Source organism: Olea europaea, chromosome 3 (assembly GCF_002742605.1).
Source record: "Olea europaea var. sylvestris chromosome 3, O_europaea_v1, whole genome shotgun sequence".
Classification (NCBI taxonomy): Eukaryota; Viridiplantae; Streptophyta; class Magnoliopsida; order Lamiales; family Oleaceae; genus Olea; species Olea europaea.
In genome coordinates, this window is record NC_036239.1 from 7532351 (window position 1) to 7550031 (window position 17681).

The 17681-nt window shown below is 41.2% G+C and overlaps 2 protein-coding genes across 3 annotated transcripts; both read right to left on the bottom strand.

Moving 5' to 3' along the window:
- Positions 1 to 6973: 6973 nt before the first annotated feature.
- LOC111377884 lies at positions 6974 to 7648 on the bottom strand. The gene has a single exon (XM_023001034.1). It carries the CDS (start codon positions 7646 to 7648, stop codon positions 6974 to 6976), a length of 675 nt encoding a protein of 224 aa, XP_022856802.1.
- A 4088-nt stretch (positions 7649 to 11736) lies between these two features.
- On the bottom strand, positions 11737 to 13995 carry LOC111384557 (protein SENSITIVITY TO RED LIGHT REDUCED 1). Of its 2 annotated transcripts, none has more exons than XM_023008856.1 (2): positions 13794 to 13995; positions 11737 to 13243 (listed from the first exon to the last, which is right to left on the bottom strand). In XM_023008856.1, the coding sequence occupies exon 2, from the start codon at positions 13146 to 13148 to the stop codon at positions 12288 to 12290; it is 861 nt and encodes a 286-aa protein (XP_022864624.1). In that variant the 5' UTR covers positions 13149 to 13243; positions 13794 to 13995; the 3' UTR covers positions 11737 to 12287. The 2 variants fall into 2 exon arrangements, with proteins under 2 accessions (XP_022864624.1, XP_022864616.1); XM_023008848.1 differs by having other exon boundaries at positions 13772 to 13992.
- Positions 13996 to 17681: the final 3686 nt, after the last annotated feature.

The following is a 17681-nucleotide window of genomic DNA, read 5'->3' on the forward strand; positions in this document are numbered from 1 at the left end:
GTAATGGTAGAGCGTCCCCTGGGGTAGTGGTGGAGCGCCCCTAGGGGGTCGACGACCTCGCGTAGTGGTAGAGCGCCCCCTGGAGGTAGTGGTGGAGCGCCCCTAGGTGGTCAACGACCTCCCGTCAAAGTGCTGTGATCCATCTTGCTTGTCGTCGAGGGCGGTTTCCTCTACCAACCTATATCATTAGCCCCCTACCCCTTGTCGATGTTCTCGACAAGGGGTAGCAATTTTCTTTATTTAGGTTGATTTGAAAATTTTCCTCTTCCTTTTTTTTTTTTTTTTTTAACAAAGGAGTAGTTCGTATTAATAAGTCGAACAATGTAAACGCGATCAAGTGGTAATTTTACTGCACATATGGCACCCCACCAATGGTCCCAATATTGGAGGGAAAATTCTCTCCAAAAGTTAGAATTTTTGTGTTTATAGAAGGGGGGTAATTCCTATTTTTGAGAATCACTTTCACTTTCACTCAACATCCTAGGCCTCCTCCCTTCTAAGGTAATTTTCTCTCATCTTTTAATCCAAAGTCTTGCTTTGAATTTCTTCTCTTCATCTTCTTTGTTGTCATGTATAAAACTATTCTCTCTTCTCCTTCCAATGAGAAAAGTGATGGGTATAGCGACTCGATCGGACCTTCGTCGGAGGGTATGGGAGGGGATCCAACCGACCCACGGGAGGCTGGTCAATGGTCGAGCAGCCCAGCTGGTCGACCGTTGCTCAACCAACGTCGACCAGCCCTACGGCTGGTCGGCCTACGGCCAGCCTTCGGGCTAGCCGTCCCCTGCCCTCTCCTAAGTCTTGTGGTCTACCTGGTCCATCGATTCGGCCCTCTAGTGACTCGCCTCCTTCATCTGGTAGATCTCTTCATAATATTGATAGTGAAACTCATTCAATCGATTCTCAGGAGTTTGTTCCAAATCCTCCAAAGAGGCACATTAGTTCTTCCAAATGTTCAAATCAAAATTTAGAAATTGGGCGAGACCCAGCTGGTGAGGTTGTCCCCCTAGATATCCCAAAAAGTTATAGTCTTTACAATTCACCGCTTAAGTTGGAAAAATGTCTAGGTAAGTATGACCGGGTGGATGACTACGTTTATAGAGCCCCCGGTCCTAAAGAAAGACTCCCCGAGTCCGACCCCCGCGAGATAGCCGTGTACAAGGGCGTTATGGACGGGGGTCTTCGGTTCCCCATTCATCCCTTTTTTGTGTCGATTTTCAACGAGTTTCACCTTACTCCTAGTCAAATTAACCCTAATGCGTGGAGAAAAGCGTTATATTTTCTATATGTCTGTCTTAAACGGGGAATTTCGCTTTCCATCGATCTTTTCAGGCGTGTCTTCGAAATGCATGAGCTAGTTCAGTGTAATGCATTTGTCTATTTTACCACTAGTGTTCCTTTGCAATTTCCTAAGTTTAGAAATTCGAATAACGGATGGAAGTCTCGGTTCTTCTTCGTCCGGCCTTTAACGGGTCAATTCTCTTTTAACACCAATTGGCGACACCCCTAAATTCGTCTTTTCAATAGCCAAGTAGAAGTTACCCCCTTTCTAGAAGCTCAAATTCAAGAGTTGGTCGATGTACCGCCTTATGCACCTGACTTAGAATCAGTTCTGACCATGAAGAACATGTTGATAGTGCACATGTTGCGAGCGCGAGGACTCACTCCCTAACTTTGGGTTTCCTCCCACCCGGGGTTATCATGAGATGGGGGTGCTAAAGTATTTGGTGACACCTGCTCGTTCCAGAGCAATTGCAGGCGTAGTGCAGATGACATTGAAAGGGCTGCGGCTGTTCATCTCCAGAGGGTATGTTTCCCATTTCGCAATTTCTTTCATGTTGGCTTTCGCCTTTTAAGCTAGGTTTTAATACTTGATTTCACTTTTTCCCCCTATTTTTTTTAGGTGGTGGCCCTCCAGATCGGACTCGCTGAATCGAATCGCCGCCTGGTCTCGGAGCTGAAAAATCTCACTGAAGAAAAGAAAAAGGAGGCTCATCACTACAAGAAAAAAATATCTTCCTTGAAGAAATCTCTGGAGACATCGAATGCTCAAGCTCGCGAGCAGGAGATGGAGAATGACAACCTACGTTCTGTTTTGGCTCGCGCTCCTGAGGAGGCGATTACAAAGTATAAGGCCTCAGTTGAATGTGCTAGAGATCTCAAGGCATCTGTAGAACAGTATAAGACGTCGTTTGATTACGCTAGGGCTTTGAATTCATATGGGGAGAAGGCGATGTCAGCGTCTATCAAATTCTCCAAGGAGTGGATTATGGCCGAGCATCCTTCTATAGACCCCTCTAGCCTGGATAGATTTCTTGCACAGCGCAAGGGAAAGGAGAGTGCAGCTCAGCTGTCCAGGTCACTTGGTCGTTCATCACGAGGCGATAGTGGGGATCTCTCCCCTTTGGGCTGAAGCATTTCTTAATTGTTGTTTTCTTTGCTAGCTCTTCCTTTTTCGTGTTTACTTTTGTTTAGTCTTGCTATCTCCTACTTGCTCAGGGTGTGGGCAAGAATTTCTCGGATGTATAAACACGTTTTTCATTCGATATTATTAGTGCTGAGTGCGTGGTTTTTTCAAATTGTTGTTTCTCGTGTTATTTTTCTTTTTACCGCCTGATGGTGCAGGGTGTTAGTTTTTTTTTTCTGACTAACATCCAGTAATTGATGGCCTTAGCCAAATTTAGCCTTATGTTACCCCGTGCTTAAGTAGCAGGCTATGTCGTCCACAGGGAGAGGGGTCCTGCGGTTTAGGACCTCAGCCAACTTTTTGACATTTCATGGTTCTTCCCCTAGCTGTGTAGGCTCTGTCGATCGCAGGGGGTGGTCTGGCGGTTAAGGGCCTCAGCCAATTTTTTGACTTTTCAGGGCTCTCCGCCTAGCCACGTAGGCTATGATGACTGCAGGGGGTGGTTTGACGGTTAAGAGCCTTAGCTAATTTTTTGACTTTTCAAGGCTCCCCGCCTAGCCGCGTAGGCTATGTCGACCGAGGGGGTGGTCTGGCGATCAAGGGCCTTAGCCAATTTTTTGAATTTTCAAGGCTCTCTGCCTAGCCGCGTAGGCTATGACGACCACAGGGGGTGGTCTGGCGGTTAAGGGCCTTAGCCAATTTTTTGACTTTTCAAGGCTCTCCGCCTAACCGCGTAGGCTATGTCGACCACACGGGGTGGTCTGGCAGTTAAGGGCCTTAGCCAATTTTTTGACTTTTCAAGGCTCTCCGCCTAGCCACGTAGGCTATGTCGACAGCATGTCTTCGTGGGATGAGCGTGAATTTCAAAGTCGCCTATTAGCATAAAAAATTCTTGGTCTTGTGAGCTCAGTAGGCGCACCGGGACGCCCCAGCTAGGCTGGCCCTTCTGTAGCGCCCTCATCATCCGTCACCGCCAAGGTCTTTCATTGAATAGGAAATGTTACAAATAAAGGTGCCTAGTCTACTGTATTTACAAAAGTGCAGCCTGTGCGCACATTTCGAAATCTACTAGTAATACTTTTTGAGGTGTTCCGCGTTCCACGGTCTACCTAGCGGCCTTCCTTTCATATCTTTCAAGCTATAAGCTCCCTTCCCCAACCCGCGGATTACCTCGTACGGGCTTTTCCAATTTGGACCAAACTTTGGTGGGGGGTGTCCTGCCGTCGCTGCATCTCTTAGCACGAGATCTCCTGGCTGGAAGACCCTTAGCCTGACTCTCCTGTTGAAGTACTCGGCGGCTCTTCGTTTATAAGCCATCATTCTTATTGCCGCCTTATCCCTTACCGCTTCAAGGAGGTCGAGTTCTCCTCTAGTCGCTGCTTCATCATGTTGCTTAACTTTCATCCTTCCCATCTCGCTTAATATCTCAATCGGAACCACGGCTTCCATCCCAAAAGCCAATTTGAATGGCGTCTCCCCAGTCGACTCCCGGGGAGTTGTGTGATATGCCCATAGTACATTGGGCAATTCCTCCGCCCAAAGCCCTTTCTCCTTTTCCAGCCTCGTCTTCAAATCCCATAGTATGGTTCGGTTGGTCACTTCAGCCTGCCCATTTGCTTGTGGGTGAGCAACTGAAGTCAGCCTGTGGTCGATGTGGTAACTTGTACAGAATGCTTGAAAACTATGATTGTCGAATTGTTTTCCATTATCAGTAATGATTACTCTGGGTATGCCAAACCTGCATATGATATTCTTCCAGACAAATCCCTGTACCTTTGTAGTTGTGATGGTGGCCAAGGTTTCAGCCTCCACCCACTTAGTAAAGTAGTCTACGGCGACTAGCAAGAACTTCCTTTGTCCCTTAGCTAGGGGCAAAGGTCCCAAGATGTCCATTCCCCATTGGAAGAAAGGACACACCCCGAAAATTGCCGTCTGTTGCTCGGCAGGAATGTGGATCAAATTTCCATGGCGTTGACACGCATCGCATTTCCTCACCAAATCTTTAGCATCTTCCTTCATATTAGGCCAATAATATCCTTGTCGAAGCATCTTGAACGCAAGTGCAGTGGCCCCTTGGTGGTTGCCATAAATTCCCGCATGTACCTCAACCAGCACCTCCTGTGCCTCTGTTGGTCGCAAACACTTCAAATACGGCATTGTGAAACCTCGCTTGTAGAGCAGTCCATTGATGACGACAAACGAGGCTGCCCGAATTTTTAGCCTTCTCGCCATGAAAGCATCTTCCGGCAATTTGTTCTTTGTTAGATATTCAAACAGCGGGTCCATCCAACTCTCCTTATGCTCTACATTCATAACATCTGTCGTGTGTGGGATGCTAGGTTGCCGCAGAATTTGTACGCTTGCTGTGCGAGGCAGACGTCTAGGGTTAGCGGATGCGAGCTTAGCCAGCGCGTCCGCCCACTCATTGTCCTTTCACGGAACCTTAGTTATCTTAAACCTGGTGAACCCCTTCTGTAAGTTTTTGACCTCCATTAAGTATGATGCCATCTTTCCGTCTTTTGCTTCGAATTCCCCCGTCACTTGCTCGATTATCAATCGAGAGTGCTGCAAATTTCTACTGAAATTACCCCGAGTCTGGCTGCCAATCTTAAACCCGTGATCACTGCCTCAAACTTGGCATCGTTATTTGTAGCTGGGAATTCAAAACGCAGCGAGTACTCCAACTCTTCACCATTCGGCCCTATCATTATGATCCCAACCCCGGATCCTTCGTCATTCGAAGATCATCGACAAAGATTTTCCAATCTGCCTGTCCCCTTGGTGGGTGTTCGGGCGGAAGTGTGAGTTCAACGATGAAGTCTGCTAGAGCTTGTGCCTTAATAGCCGTCCTTGGCCTGAATTCAATATCAAACTCACTTAACTCGATTGCCCATTTCAACATCCTCCCAGAAGTCTCGGGCCGATGTAGGATCTGCTTGATAGGTTGGTCGGTCATTACTTGCATCGTATGAGATTGAAAGTAAGGCCTCAGCTTTCTAACCACTACAATCAATGCAAACACCAGCTGTTCAGCTAGGCTGTATCTTTCCTCCGCGCCCCTTAATACTTGGCTCACATAGTATACTGGTTTTTGCGCCTTTGAGAACTCTTTCACCAGCACCGCGCTGACTGCCCTTGGCGAGACTGCCAAGTAGAGACACAACACATCCCCGAGGCACAGGTTGGTCAAGATCGGTGGCTCTTGTAATGACTGCTTTAAGCTCCTAAGTGACTTTTCACATTCCTGGGTCCACTCGAAGTTGGAAGAGCCTCCTATAGCTTTAAAAAAGTGGTAGCATTTGTCCGCTGCCCGGCTCATGAAATGATTTAAGGCGGCTACCCGCCCTGTCAACCTCTGGACTTTCTTCCTGCTGGTGGGACTTTTCATTTCTAGGATCGCCTGAATTTTGTCCGGGTTGACTTCGATCCCCCTTTGCGTGATCATGAATCCTAGGAATTTTCCCCCTGCAGTGCCAAAAACACACTTCTCTGGATTGAACCTTAACCTGTTTTGTCGAGAAACGTCAAACACTTTCTGCAAGCAGGTCACATGGTCATCAGCCTTAGCGCTCTTGACCACCATATCGTCAACATAGACTTCTACAACATCTCCAATCAGCCTACAGAAGACTTCGTTTACCATCATCTGATACGTCGCTCCTGCGTTTTTCAATCCAAACAGCATGGCTGTGTAACAGTACATGCCAAAGTCAGTGATAAATGACGTCTTCTCTTGGTCGGACTTGGCCATTGAAATTTGATGATACCCCGAAAATGCATCTAGGAAGCTAAGCCTTCCGTGACCTGAAGTTGCGTCTACCAGTTGATCTATTCTGGGAAGCGGGTATGAGTCTTTTGGGCACACCTTATTCAACCCAGTATAATCTACACACATGCGCCACTCTCCGTTTGACTTCTTCACAAGTACAATGTTTGCCAACCACTCGGGGTACTGCACTTCTCGGATGAAACCCGCCTGTAGTAGTTTTTCTACCTCCGCTCTAGCCACAGCCTGCCTCTCGGGGGCGAGATTTCTTTTTTTCTGCTTCACTGGCTTAGCCCCTGGTTGGACACCGAGGCGGTGCTGCGCGACGGTCAGGCTAATTCCTGGGATATCCTCTGGGCCCCAAGCGAAGACATCCATGTTACCGGCTAGACACCTTGCCAATTTTTCCTTCTCTTCGGATCCCAAACCTGTTCCAACACTAAACTCCCATCCTTCGGCAATAAAGATTTTTTCAATCATATCGAGCGGTTCGATCCGCTCCCTCGGGAGTTCCACATCCAGCATCATGATTGATGGTGAGTCATTGGCTTGTATACTATCCACATAGCACTTTCTTGATGCCTGCTGGTCTCCTCGCACGCTCCTGATTCCCCTACTAGTTGGAAACTTCATAACTTGATGATAGGTCGATGGGACCGCGACAGCTGCATTTAGTAATGGTCGGCCGTAAATAGCGTTGTAGGCCATGGGGGTCTTGATAACCAAGAAATTAGTCACGATGACCACTGTCGCCGGGTACATCCCTAGCGTGACTGAAAGCTCCACAGTCCCCTCCGGTATCACTGTTGCCCCTCCAAAGCCTTGTAGGGGGTAGTCACCATCTTCAACTTCTCTTGGGGAACTTTTAGACCCAAGAAGGCATCCCAGGTGAGGACATTTGCCGCACTTCCTCTGTCGACTAACACCCTTTTCACGTCAAAATCCGTTATATCGCCTACTATTACTAAGGCGTCATCATGGGGGTGCGTCACACCAATCAAGTCCCCTTCATCGAAAGTAATGCTCTGGTTGAATCTTGCTTTTTTCTGAATAGAGCAGACCCCTGCGGAACGCGCATAGCTTTTTCTAGCCGAATTTGAGTCGCCGCCTGATGCTATTCCTCCGATGATCATGTTTATCACTCCTGCCCTCGATGGGGGTAGACCTTCGAGCCTTTGCTTGCCCTTGTCATTTTTCACATACCTAGCCAATAGTCCCCGTCTTAGCAGGCGCTCAATTTCTTCCTTTAATTGTAGGCATTCTTCAGTATCATGCCCGTGATCTCTGTGAAAATTGCAGTACTTACTCTGATTTCTCTTGCCGGAAGGAGTTAGCATCGGTTTAGGCCATTCGAGCTCTTTCATGTGCTGTATTTCCATCAATAACTTTGTACGTGGAATGTTCAAAGGGGTGGGTGTCTTGACCTCCTCTCGCTTCTGCCTGATCGGCCGGTCTTGCGCATAACCCTTGTTCATGCGTTCATTCTTCGGCTTGTTCTTATCAGTGTGCTTTTGCTCGTCATATATTTTTCACTTATGAACTTCTGTCTCCCTTCCATCCCTGAGATTTTTAGTTATCTTCTCTGCTTCCTTCGTATCGACATACTTGTCTCCCTTCTTCAATAGGTCATGCATCGATTCTGGGGGGTTCTTGGAGAGTGACATATTAAAGGCCCGATTTCGCGTTCCATTCATCAAGGCGGTAACCACTGCAAACATTTGCAGGTCTCTTATGCCGAGAGTTGCCCGGCTGAACCTAGCTAAGTATTCCTGCAATGACTCGTCCTTGTCCTGTACGACCTGCATCAATCCAATGGTTGTCTTCCTCTTTCTTTTGTTGCTTAGGAAGTAAGCTACAAAGCTCCTGGAGAGCTCATCAAATGACTTGATGGACCACGGGGCCAAGGTCGCTACCCAGTCCCTAGCCTCCCTCCTGAGTGTGGGGGGAAAGGATCGGCACATCACCGCGTCCGGGGCGGCATAAAGTCTCATCAGATCTACGAAGGTTCGCAAGTGGTCAAGCGGGTCCGTGACTCCGTCATATGCTTCTATCATGGGCTGTTTGAAACCTTTAGGCAAGGGGACAACCATGATTTCCGGTGCGAACGGGTCTTCCTCCAAAACCATCTGTCTCCGTCTATCCTTTCTCTTGGACAAGGCATCATCTATCTTCTGGGCCATGATTTTTTCCATCTTTTATTCCAGGTCTACCATGGTTTGCGGGGCTGTTGAGCTTCGATTTCTGGGGCTTCCGCATCTCCCGCCCCCCGCCGAGAGATGGGCGGGACAACCGCGGGTGGCTCTTGAGGCGGTTGCTGGCTCGTCATTTTCGTCGGGCTCAATTGAGAGACAGTGGCTCTCTGCGACTGCTCCTGTAGGAGTGCCATCATTGCTGCCAACTGAGTCTCCAAAGTGCTGAATTGACTCTGCTTCACATACTGCGGGGGCAGCGACAGCTCACATCCCCTTGCAACTGACTCCGACTCCGCCGTATTCCCAACCAGGAGAGTATCACTCCTTGTTCGTCTTCTTGACATGGCTTTTTAGTTTAAATAGTTTCCCACAGACGGTGCCAATGAGATGGTGGTGGACCAACACCCTCCTATTTGCCTGGTAGTGCTTGGCGTTTCGTCTACTCCGTCTAGTATATATGACCTGAAAAATGAAGGCGGGGCTTCCTCCCCCGTTTTACCTCCGGTGTGAGAATTAGTTTATAGGCTTGAAAAAATATGATTGGAATTCTAATGAAGAAAAAGAGAGATAGAGAGAGAGAAAACCTCTTTCCTGTGTCGCGTCCGGAAGTATTTATAGACATTAGGGCTGAGTAACCACTGGGCGGATGTGGTGCCACGTGTCCCACGTTGGCGTTCCCACTATGCCCACGTTCTGAGTGAGGGGTCTCTAGTTTCCAGCCTGGAGATTGTTTCCGTATTAGCGGCCATGGAACCTAGTTAATTCACTAGGAGTTTTATGATTAAGTGTTTGGATAGGCAGTCCCATGTCAGTTGTAGACCTCGTGTAGTGGTAGAGCACCCCTAAGGGGGTCGATGACCTCGCGTAGTGATAGAGCGCCCCCTGGAGGTAGTGGTGGAGCGCCCCTAGGGGGTCGACGACCTCGCGTAATGGTAGAGCACCCCCTGGAGGTAGTGGTGGAGCGCCCCTAGGGGGTCGACGACCTCGCGTCGAAGTGTTGTGATCCATCTTGCTTGTCGTCGAGGGCGGTTTCCTCTACCAACCTATATCAATCATATACCATTTTTATGAAATGAACACTTCTTGCAGCACTGGAAGAAAATAGCAAACTAGAAATCGATCCATTCCAAAACATAGAATCATCCAGAAGAATTAACTTGATTCTATGAGATGGTGCAGAATGTCTTTAGGCTCGAATGATCACCATGAAATTTTCTTGGCTGAAGTGCAAATACTGACAGGAGTGAAATTTCTGGGCAACTAATAAAATTTACCTTCTCACAAAAAATTAGATTAGGTGAAATATTTTCTACCATGGCTTCCTGTTCCACATTTCTTAAATATCAGAAAGGAATAAGTACAAATCACAAATATACAGAGCAGAAATTTTACACAGGGAAGTTGCAAAACGTTTTTTACATTGACGGAATGTACTGCGACATCAATGTAAATGTTCATATCATCATATGCAAATGCCAATTGTTTCAAACATCAATCTAATGCCTTGGAAGGGCAAAAATAAGTTCCTCTCTAATAATAATAAATGATTTATCCTTCCTTACAGGTACTAAACTTGATTGCCACCGGTAGAAACATATATAGGCCCTGTTTGAGCCCCATTATTCCCTTATTAAAATAAAAAATATGACCGACATTCATTACATCCAGTCACCATATTTGACTTTTTATCTTTTGTATAGAACCTCATAACAGATATATTTTTCATTTTTATTTTTACAATAATGTAGCTCAAACGGCGCCATAATGTCTGAAGGATACCCCAACAAAGAGAAGCCAGCATTTCATTACTCAAATACTTTCGATGGTAAAGCAGATAGAGGTTATATTTTATGTTACTCATATATTTTCTATTGTTTTGTCTAGCCGGTGGCGGAAGCACCAACAATATCAGAGTTCAACACAACCCTCACTGCCGATGATCTAACATGAGTGGACATTTACAGCAATAATGAGTTCGGTTAATGAACTAGAAAATCGTGGAAAAAGTTTCTTCCTTACGAACAACCAGACGCAAAAGAATTACCTCCTTGGCAGAAGCCATTGCCAACACACCAAAGTACCTACTCTATCATAGATTCAATTTACTCAGTGCCTTGGCATGATCAGCGAAACTATAACCTGCATATTTAAACAGCGATGATACGTGCACAAGCTTGCATTTTTCGGAGGATATCCCATGACATAAGAGACTACATGCAGGCCACTAGCTAACATTTTCATCACAGGAATTGATCGTTGATACAATAGTAATATTCCAGAAATCAGCCCAAAGGTTCCTACTAATTTTCTTCTTCTCCCTCTCATGGCGTAGCAAACTCTAAAATGTTAGCCAAATCTGTGATTTCGACTGTTTCAGGGAAAGGAGAATAAAAGGACCTAGTTGTGCTGCTTCATTATCATGGTAATATATAGAAAGCTGCCTTGCAAAATAGATGGATAAACAACTCTCCATTCAGACTAAATCTAACAAACTGATTATGTCCTGGGCACACTAGCAATGCATAAGATGAAGAGTAATAGGTATTTGCAGAAAATACTGTACGGACACAAAAATTTAAGTTGTCATAAGAAGTGTAAGATATAGCGCAAGATTTTCATCCTATTGTTCTTTATCTTGCTTGACAGGAGAGGAAGTTCACTTACTCTGGTCAAACTAGATCCTTTACAAAGTGTTTCAAGAAAGTTCTACTGAATTAGAGCAAACTTCACTTAAGTAGAAAATGAAAAATGTAAAAAAGAAGAACGTTCAAGGTTCAATAATCTGCTGTAACAAAATCATTGCATCCATACTCTTGTTAGTTACTACTTTTCAGTTTAGCAACTCCAAAAAACCATAATTAATAAATAAGCACGACCATATTCTAAGAAGCCCATCAGAGGAAAAAATGCTGAGTTGGTGTCTCCTATAATGCTCCATGGTATGGATGTAGGGTGGATCTAGGAGTTATATCCAGTGGGCAAGCTCGATAATGACACTTATTTTTCAATTATTTATATGAAAGTAATTTGCGTGAAGATGAAGGTCAATGGTCAACCTGCTTAAAGCTATCATTAATGGTTCCACCCAGCCACCTTTCTTAAAAGTTATATGGAACGTCAGAAAAGTCTAGGCAGTGAAACCATTTATCACCAACCACTACTTATGTGTAAAAGAACAGGCAATAGTAAACATGTAGAGGGAAACAAATCGCTAGAAAAACAAACTGATAGATATCCAATGAGATTGGAGCTAAGTCATCAACTATTCTAGAGTGTTCCATAGTTAGTTAGCAAAAGATTAATAGAAATCTAGTAGATTGTCTATAAATGTAATAAGGGGAAATTGGGATTTTCATTCATGGAGTGAGACATTGAGAAAATAGTGGAGAGAATCAAGGCCTCTCGAATTGCCTTGAAATTGTCATTTACATTTCTGTTGAGTGATCTATATAAATTCCTTGTTTACATTCCATCTGTCCAAGTTAATTCATATTTTATTATTCCAGTCATCTTACAATTGCACTGTCCATTACATAAATCAGCTACTGTATCACAACATTACAATCCAACTCCATTTTAAATCTCTAACCTAGTGAACAACATATAATCTTCCTGGTTGGCTGAGCAGATCTGGAGCCGGAACACCATTTTCAGCAGCCTTGCAGCTGGGAAGAACCCCCCAGCAGCACCAGCGGTAGAGTTATCATCTATAGATCCATCACAACATCTTCAGCAGCCTGCAGGAACCTATCACAAACTTTGGAAACATGAAGGACGGCAAAAACATGTCTACTGGCATGCATGAAGATAGAAGCCACTAAGCTTCAAAATTGTAGAAAAAATACATGGGAGTTCAATGTTCAAGTGCTCTGGAACAGAAGGAAATGAAATATTTGTAGTAAACTGTATAATATACTCTTAATCATGCAATTATATAGTTCTTGTCATCCAATGTTTGCAAATCTGTCTCAGGATTGAGACCAAAAAAATGCCAACTTGAACCATGAAAGGCACGAAAGAAATCATCTGAAAAAGTACTGACTATAAATTCTTTAGTGAACCTCCTGACAGCGAGAATATGCTTCCTTGAATCAACAAGATCTGAGTTATTAAACACCGATACATGGTGCTCATATGCCTCAAAGCTATTACCAAACAGGACAATACGATTTAATTTATCTACTCCCCAGTTCACTTGCAAAAGATTGTCGTATAAATCAGCCTCACAGTGTGGCATGAAAAATAGTGTAGGTTTTAAAGCTTCTCGGCGACCTTGCTCATTAATTGATAGAACACGACATCCCAAAGATGTCAAAACCTTACATTCCGTCAAAGAAATTATTGGATCAAACACTTCTATTTCTCCAACCCAATCAAAATTCCTCTTCATTAAAACTGCAAGGCTAAGTTGCAAACGAGGTGGTTCAAATGATTCAATACTGCCAATACCATACATCACCATCACCATCTTAGTTTCTGGACCCAACACATTAAGAAACATAGCCAGCATATCAGGATTTTGCATTTGGTGCAAGAAAGAATGGAAAAATTCAGAGTTCTCAAGTTTCTGAATGCAAATCTGCATTTTCTGCATTAATTTTGATTCTCTTAGAGGATCTGTTTCGAAATCGATTGGAGTCCATGGTTTCTCTTCTCTTTGTTGGTCTGGGATCAAAATCTTATTGAAGTTCCTACTCTTTTTCCCACGACGTGGCATAACAATGGTCCAGTCCTCGGTTGGGACTGGCTTTTCAGCATCCAGAATTTTTGCAGAAGCAGCCATTGTTACAGATAATGTCAGTGTTCCAAAACTCAGAGCAGCGCGCAAATACAATCTAGTTGAGTAATTATCCTCAATATGTCTCAATAATGAAGTACCTAAAACACAGGACCAAAAACTATTTAGGATAAAAACGCGGTTGGTCAGTTGATCACCCAACTTACAGCAAAGCTTTATTTTAGTCACTCGCCTTCAAGTTCTTCCAAATTGGTCAGTCAACCTTAATTTTCGTTTCAATTAGAGGAATTCATTTGCTTGCAGCCAAGACAACTAACGGACAAATCTACATTGCCAACGGTTTCGATTATGCTTCATTTAGGGACATTATAATGCTGAATTTCATGCGCCAGAACATAAAGCCCTAGTGTGAAATAAATTTCATGTGCCTGAATTTAAATCCCTAATCAAAATTTTTCAGATAAATAAAATTTTGAAGAGGCAAGTCGCGAATTACATTAGATTTTTTAATTTTCCTGAAGCATACTATCAGTTATCTGGCCCAATAGAGCACAATTAAGAAGGACAATAGGGTCATTCAACAGTCAAGTTATAGAAGAAGAAAGAACGGTGCTTCGATTACATCAATCTCTATGCCTAGATTGAAGAGAAAGGGAAAATCTTCATACCAAGCTAAAGAATCACACTCACTAGTGCTCTGAGATCTCTGAACTTTATCTGGCGATAACTCGTTCACTCGACGACTAGTTCGGCATCCATCAATGAAATGTTCTGATTTCGCCTCGGGGCATATGAACCCTAATTCCCTTTGCCATGCGGCTCAAAAATTTGTTGTCTAAGGTTTTTTTTAATTCATACAAAACTTTTTAGTTAAATCGTGTTGTAACACGGATTTTCAACTTTCACGTGTTAATCGTACCAATGGTCCCTAAATTTTTATCTACCATCTCCAATCGCTCACTACCGAATTTTGACCATCTCAACTTTAAAAAAGTCTTCGATTACTCTCTATGTTTTGAAAAAAAAAATGCCTTTTATTGATCATTAAACTTTGAGGAAGTCGGATTTTGGCTACTAAAGTTCAGAAAAATGTCTTCTGTTGCTCAATAAGGTTTAAAAAAAAAAAACTTTTATTACTCACTGAACTTTGAGGTGATCAAATTTTGACCATTAAACTTAAAAATACGTCTACTATTCCTCACAATAAATTTAAATTTGATTAAAATTAATTATTAAATTTTGAATTTAATTTAATTCTAACTATTGTGTATTTCGTTGTAATTGTTCTTTTCAAGCATTGTCTATCATAATATTTGAATTTTTTAATAAAATATGCAATAAATTGTTTATTAAAAGTAAATTAAATTTTACAACGAAACGCGCAATAAGCCCTTGTTTGGTGGGAATTAAAATAATGTTTTCAGCAAAGTTTTATAAAAAGTTGATGGAATATATAGCTGGAAGCTATGAGTCACATTAAGTCCTTGTTTGATCCCCATTAAATTAAATTATATTACATTCCATTCTTTCTCCTATTTTCAACCACACAATCTTCCACAAAATAATATTACAAGTAAATCAAAAAATTTTCTTTCTTTTCCAACCACTTATTTTTCTAAAAAATATTATTCCCCCCATTTTCATTTTCAGGCAATGGAAATCAAATAGGGGCTAAATACGTACTTAAAATTAATTGTTGACTTTAAGTTTGATAAAAATTTTCATTTCTAAAAACATGAGTTAAATTTGAAGTTAGAGTTAAATTAAATTCAAATTTTATTAATTAAATGCAAATTTATTGTGAGCAATAGAAGACTTTTTTTGAAGTGTAATGGTCAAAATTTGTTCATATTAAGTTTAGTGATCAAAATTCGACTATCTAAAAGATCAATAAGCAATAGAAGACGTTTCTCAAAGTTTAGTGAACGATCGAAAATGGTTTTCACGGTTCAGTGGCCAAAATTCAACCATCCGAAAATTCAGTTGCCAAAGTTCGATCACATTAAAGTTTAGCGAGCAATAATAGACGTTTTTCAAAGTTTAATGAGCAATCAAAAACTTTTTCAAAGTTTAATGACCAAAATTTAACCATCTCAAAGTTTTACGGCATGATGAGGTGTCACATATACATTCCGTCAACCATATCACCAATTCCATTAAGGATTTTGAACAAACGTTATACTAATAAGCAACGACCAACGTCTTTCAAACTTTAGTAGCCAAGACTGGACTTATTAAATTTCAATGAGCAACCGAAATCATGGACATAAGTTCAGTCACAATTGAAACAATTAACTTAATTTCCAAACCGAAATTTTTCCCGTGTGGCTACAAAAATCACCACTAGAGTGTCTCAAACTCACATGTTTAATCGTTGCTGAACTTTGCTATAAATTACTACATGCTTATCAAAATTTAAAATTACTCTTTATTTACTAAATTTCACTATAAATTGTTGTTTGCTCATTGAAATTTAAAAGGCTAATCGTTGGTCACCTAAATTTGTACAAAGTTACTCGTTGCTCACTAAAAGTTGCTACGGGTTACACTATTGGAAATGATATAAGTGGCTGATGGACAAATTTATTCAAATTTGGATGATTAACGATTAACCTTTTAAATTTTAATGAGCAAATTCTATAACAAAATTGAATGAGCGAAAGATAACTTTTTAAATTTCGATTAGCAGTTAGTAACATATAACAAAATCCAATAACCATTGATTAAATTAACTATATTTGAGCAAAATCATCTACCACACGAGTTAATTTAATCAGTGTTAATTGAACTTTGCTTCATGTCACTATTTTTTTATCGAAATTTAAAGAGATGCTTTTTGCCCCTGAACTTTATTATAAGTTACTACTTGCTCACCGATATTTAAAATGCTACTCATTACTCATCTAAATTTCAATAAAGTTACTTATCAATCACCCATATCATTTCCTCCATTTTATTATTATTATTATTATTATTATTTTATTTTTTTTTTTTTTTTTTTTTTTAGCAACGAGTAACTTTTTCAAATTTAGATGAGCAATGAGCGACCTTTTAAATTTTGGTAAGGAAGTAGTAATCCATAACAAAATTTAGTGAGCAATAAATAACATTATAAAAATCGATGAACAAATAGTAATGTACAATAAAGTTTAGTGACTGTTGTTAAATTATCTTCCCCGATACAGAGGTTTGTTCCTTTTTTTCCTTTTTGTAAATAATATATTGAAACTCTTCTAAAATAAAAAACAAGTAATCCAATAACACTCTTAATATTTATTTTTTTAGGCCTTGTCTGGGAGAGATTTTTCTCCTATTTTTAGCAATTTTTCAGCCATTACCGACTCCCATTTTGGCTGCAATATTTGATCGTGGAAAAGTAAATACCAAAAATGTCCAACCCTCATGAAGAATGAATTAAATGTAAAGAGGGTAAAAATGTCTTTCTGCCTTAAAAGTGGTCCAAAATTACGACTGGTCTACATGGTAACGGTTAGATTTTGGCTTCAATTTTATCCAAAATTAATCCCAGACAAGTGCTTAGCTAGTTTTCAAAAAGAATTATCACAGAATAATTTTTTCATTTTCTTTGCTTGCTTTCTTTTAACAAGTGATAAAAAGAAGGGTAATTGGCACATAATGTTTCTACCTTTTATTATTATTGTGCAAAATATTCAGACTTTTCCGTTTTTTTTTTTTTTGACATTTTAACCCTCAATTACACATTTGATTTGCTCAAAACGTCTATCCATCCATTTCCATCCAACTTTTCCATTAAGTGAACATGTGTGGTTATTATTCTTTTCTTTCTTTTTTTCCAAATTGGAAGGGTATTATCATCTTAGAACAATTTATCCCTTGTCCCCGTGTTTCTTTTCCCATTTCGAGGATTTCTCCATTGTTGAAGCCACTACACAAGCTTTACACTAGTGAGAAGAAATCTACTTGTCAAAGAGGATTACATTGATGTTGAAGATGAAGAATAAAGGGGGCAGAGGTTGAAGAAAGCTTTACACCTACGAGAAGAAATCTATTATGCTTTAGAGTGCGTTCATTTGCTTTATGTACTAGAATATCACGCTCTTTGCATGGAATTGCTCTATCTTGTTGACAAAAAAGGAAGGCCCTCTTATCCTACTAATCAAAAAACAAAATCAACAAATTTGAAATTGAAAACAATTTAAGAAATTGAAAATAATGTTTAGATACCGATCATAAACTGGATATTTATGGCTTATTTGGAAAATTTATAGTTGACGAGGGTTTGTACAAGTCGGGAGTTAAAAAGATGAACCTTTCTCAAATTCATAAAATGGATTGGAACGTTCTTGAAGCAAAAATCAAAAGTCGGTCATATGTCGTGAAAATTGCTATAAGAAATTTATTTTACAGTGAGAGAGTTCAATGTTATTTAGCCACTGTTTACTATTGAATAGAATGTAAATTTTAATTTAAATTAAAATCAACAATTAATGTTAACCATATATTCCATATGTTTCATAACTTTTCAATCACACATTTCATCAACTTTTATAAAAATTAACTAAAAATCTCTATCAAACAGGAACTTAGCATTTTATT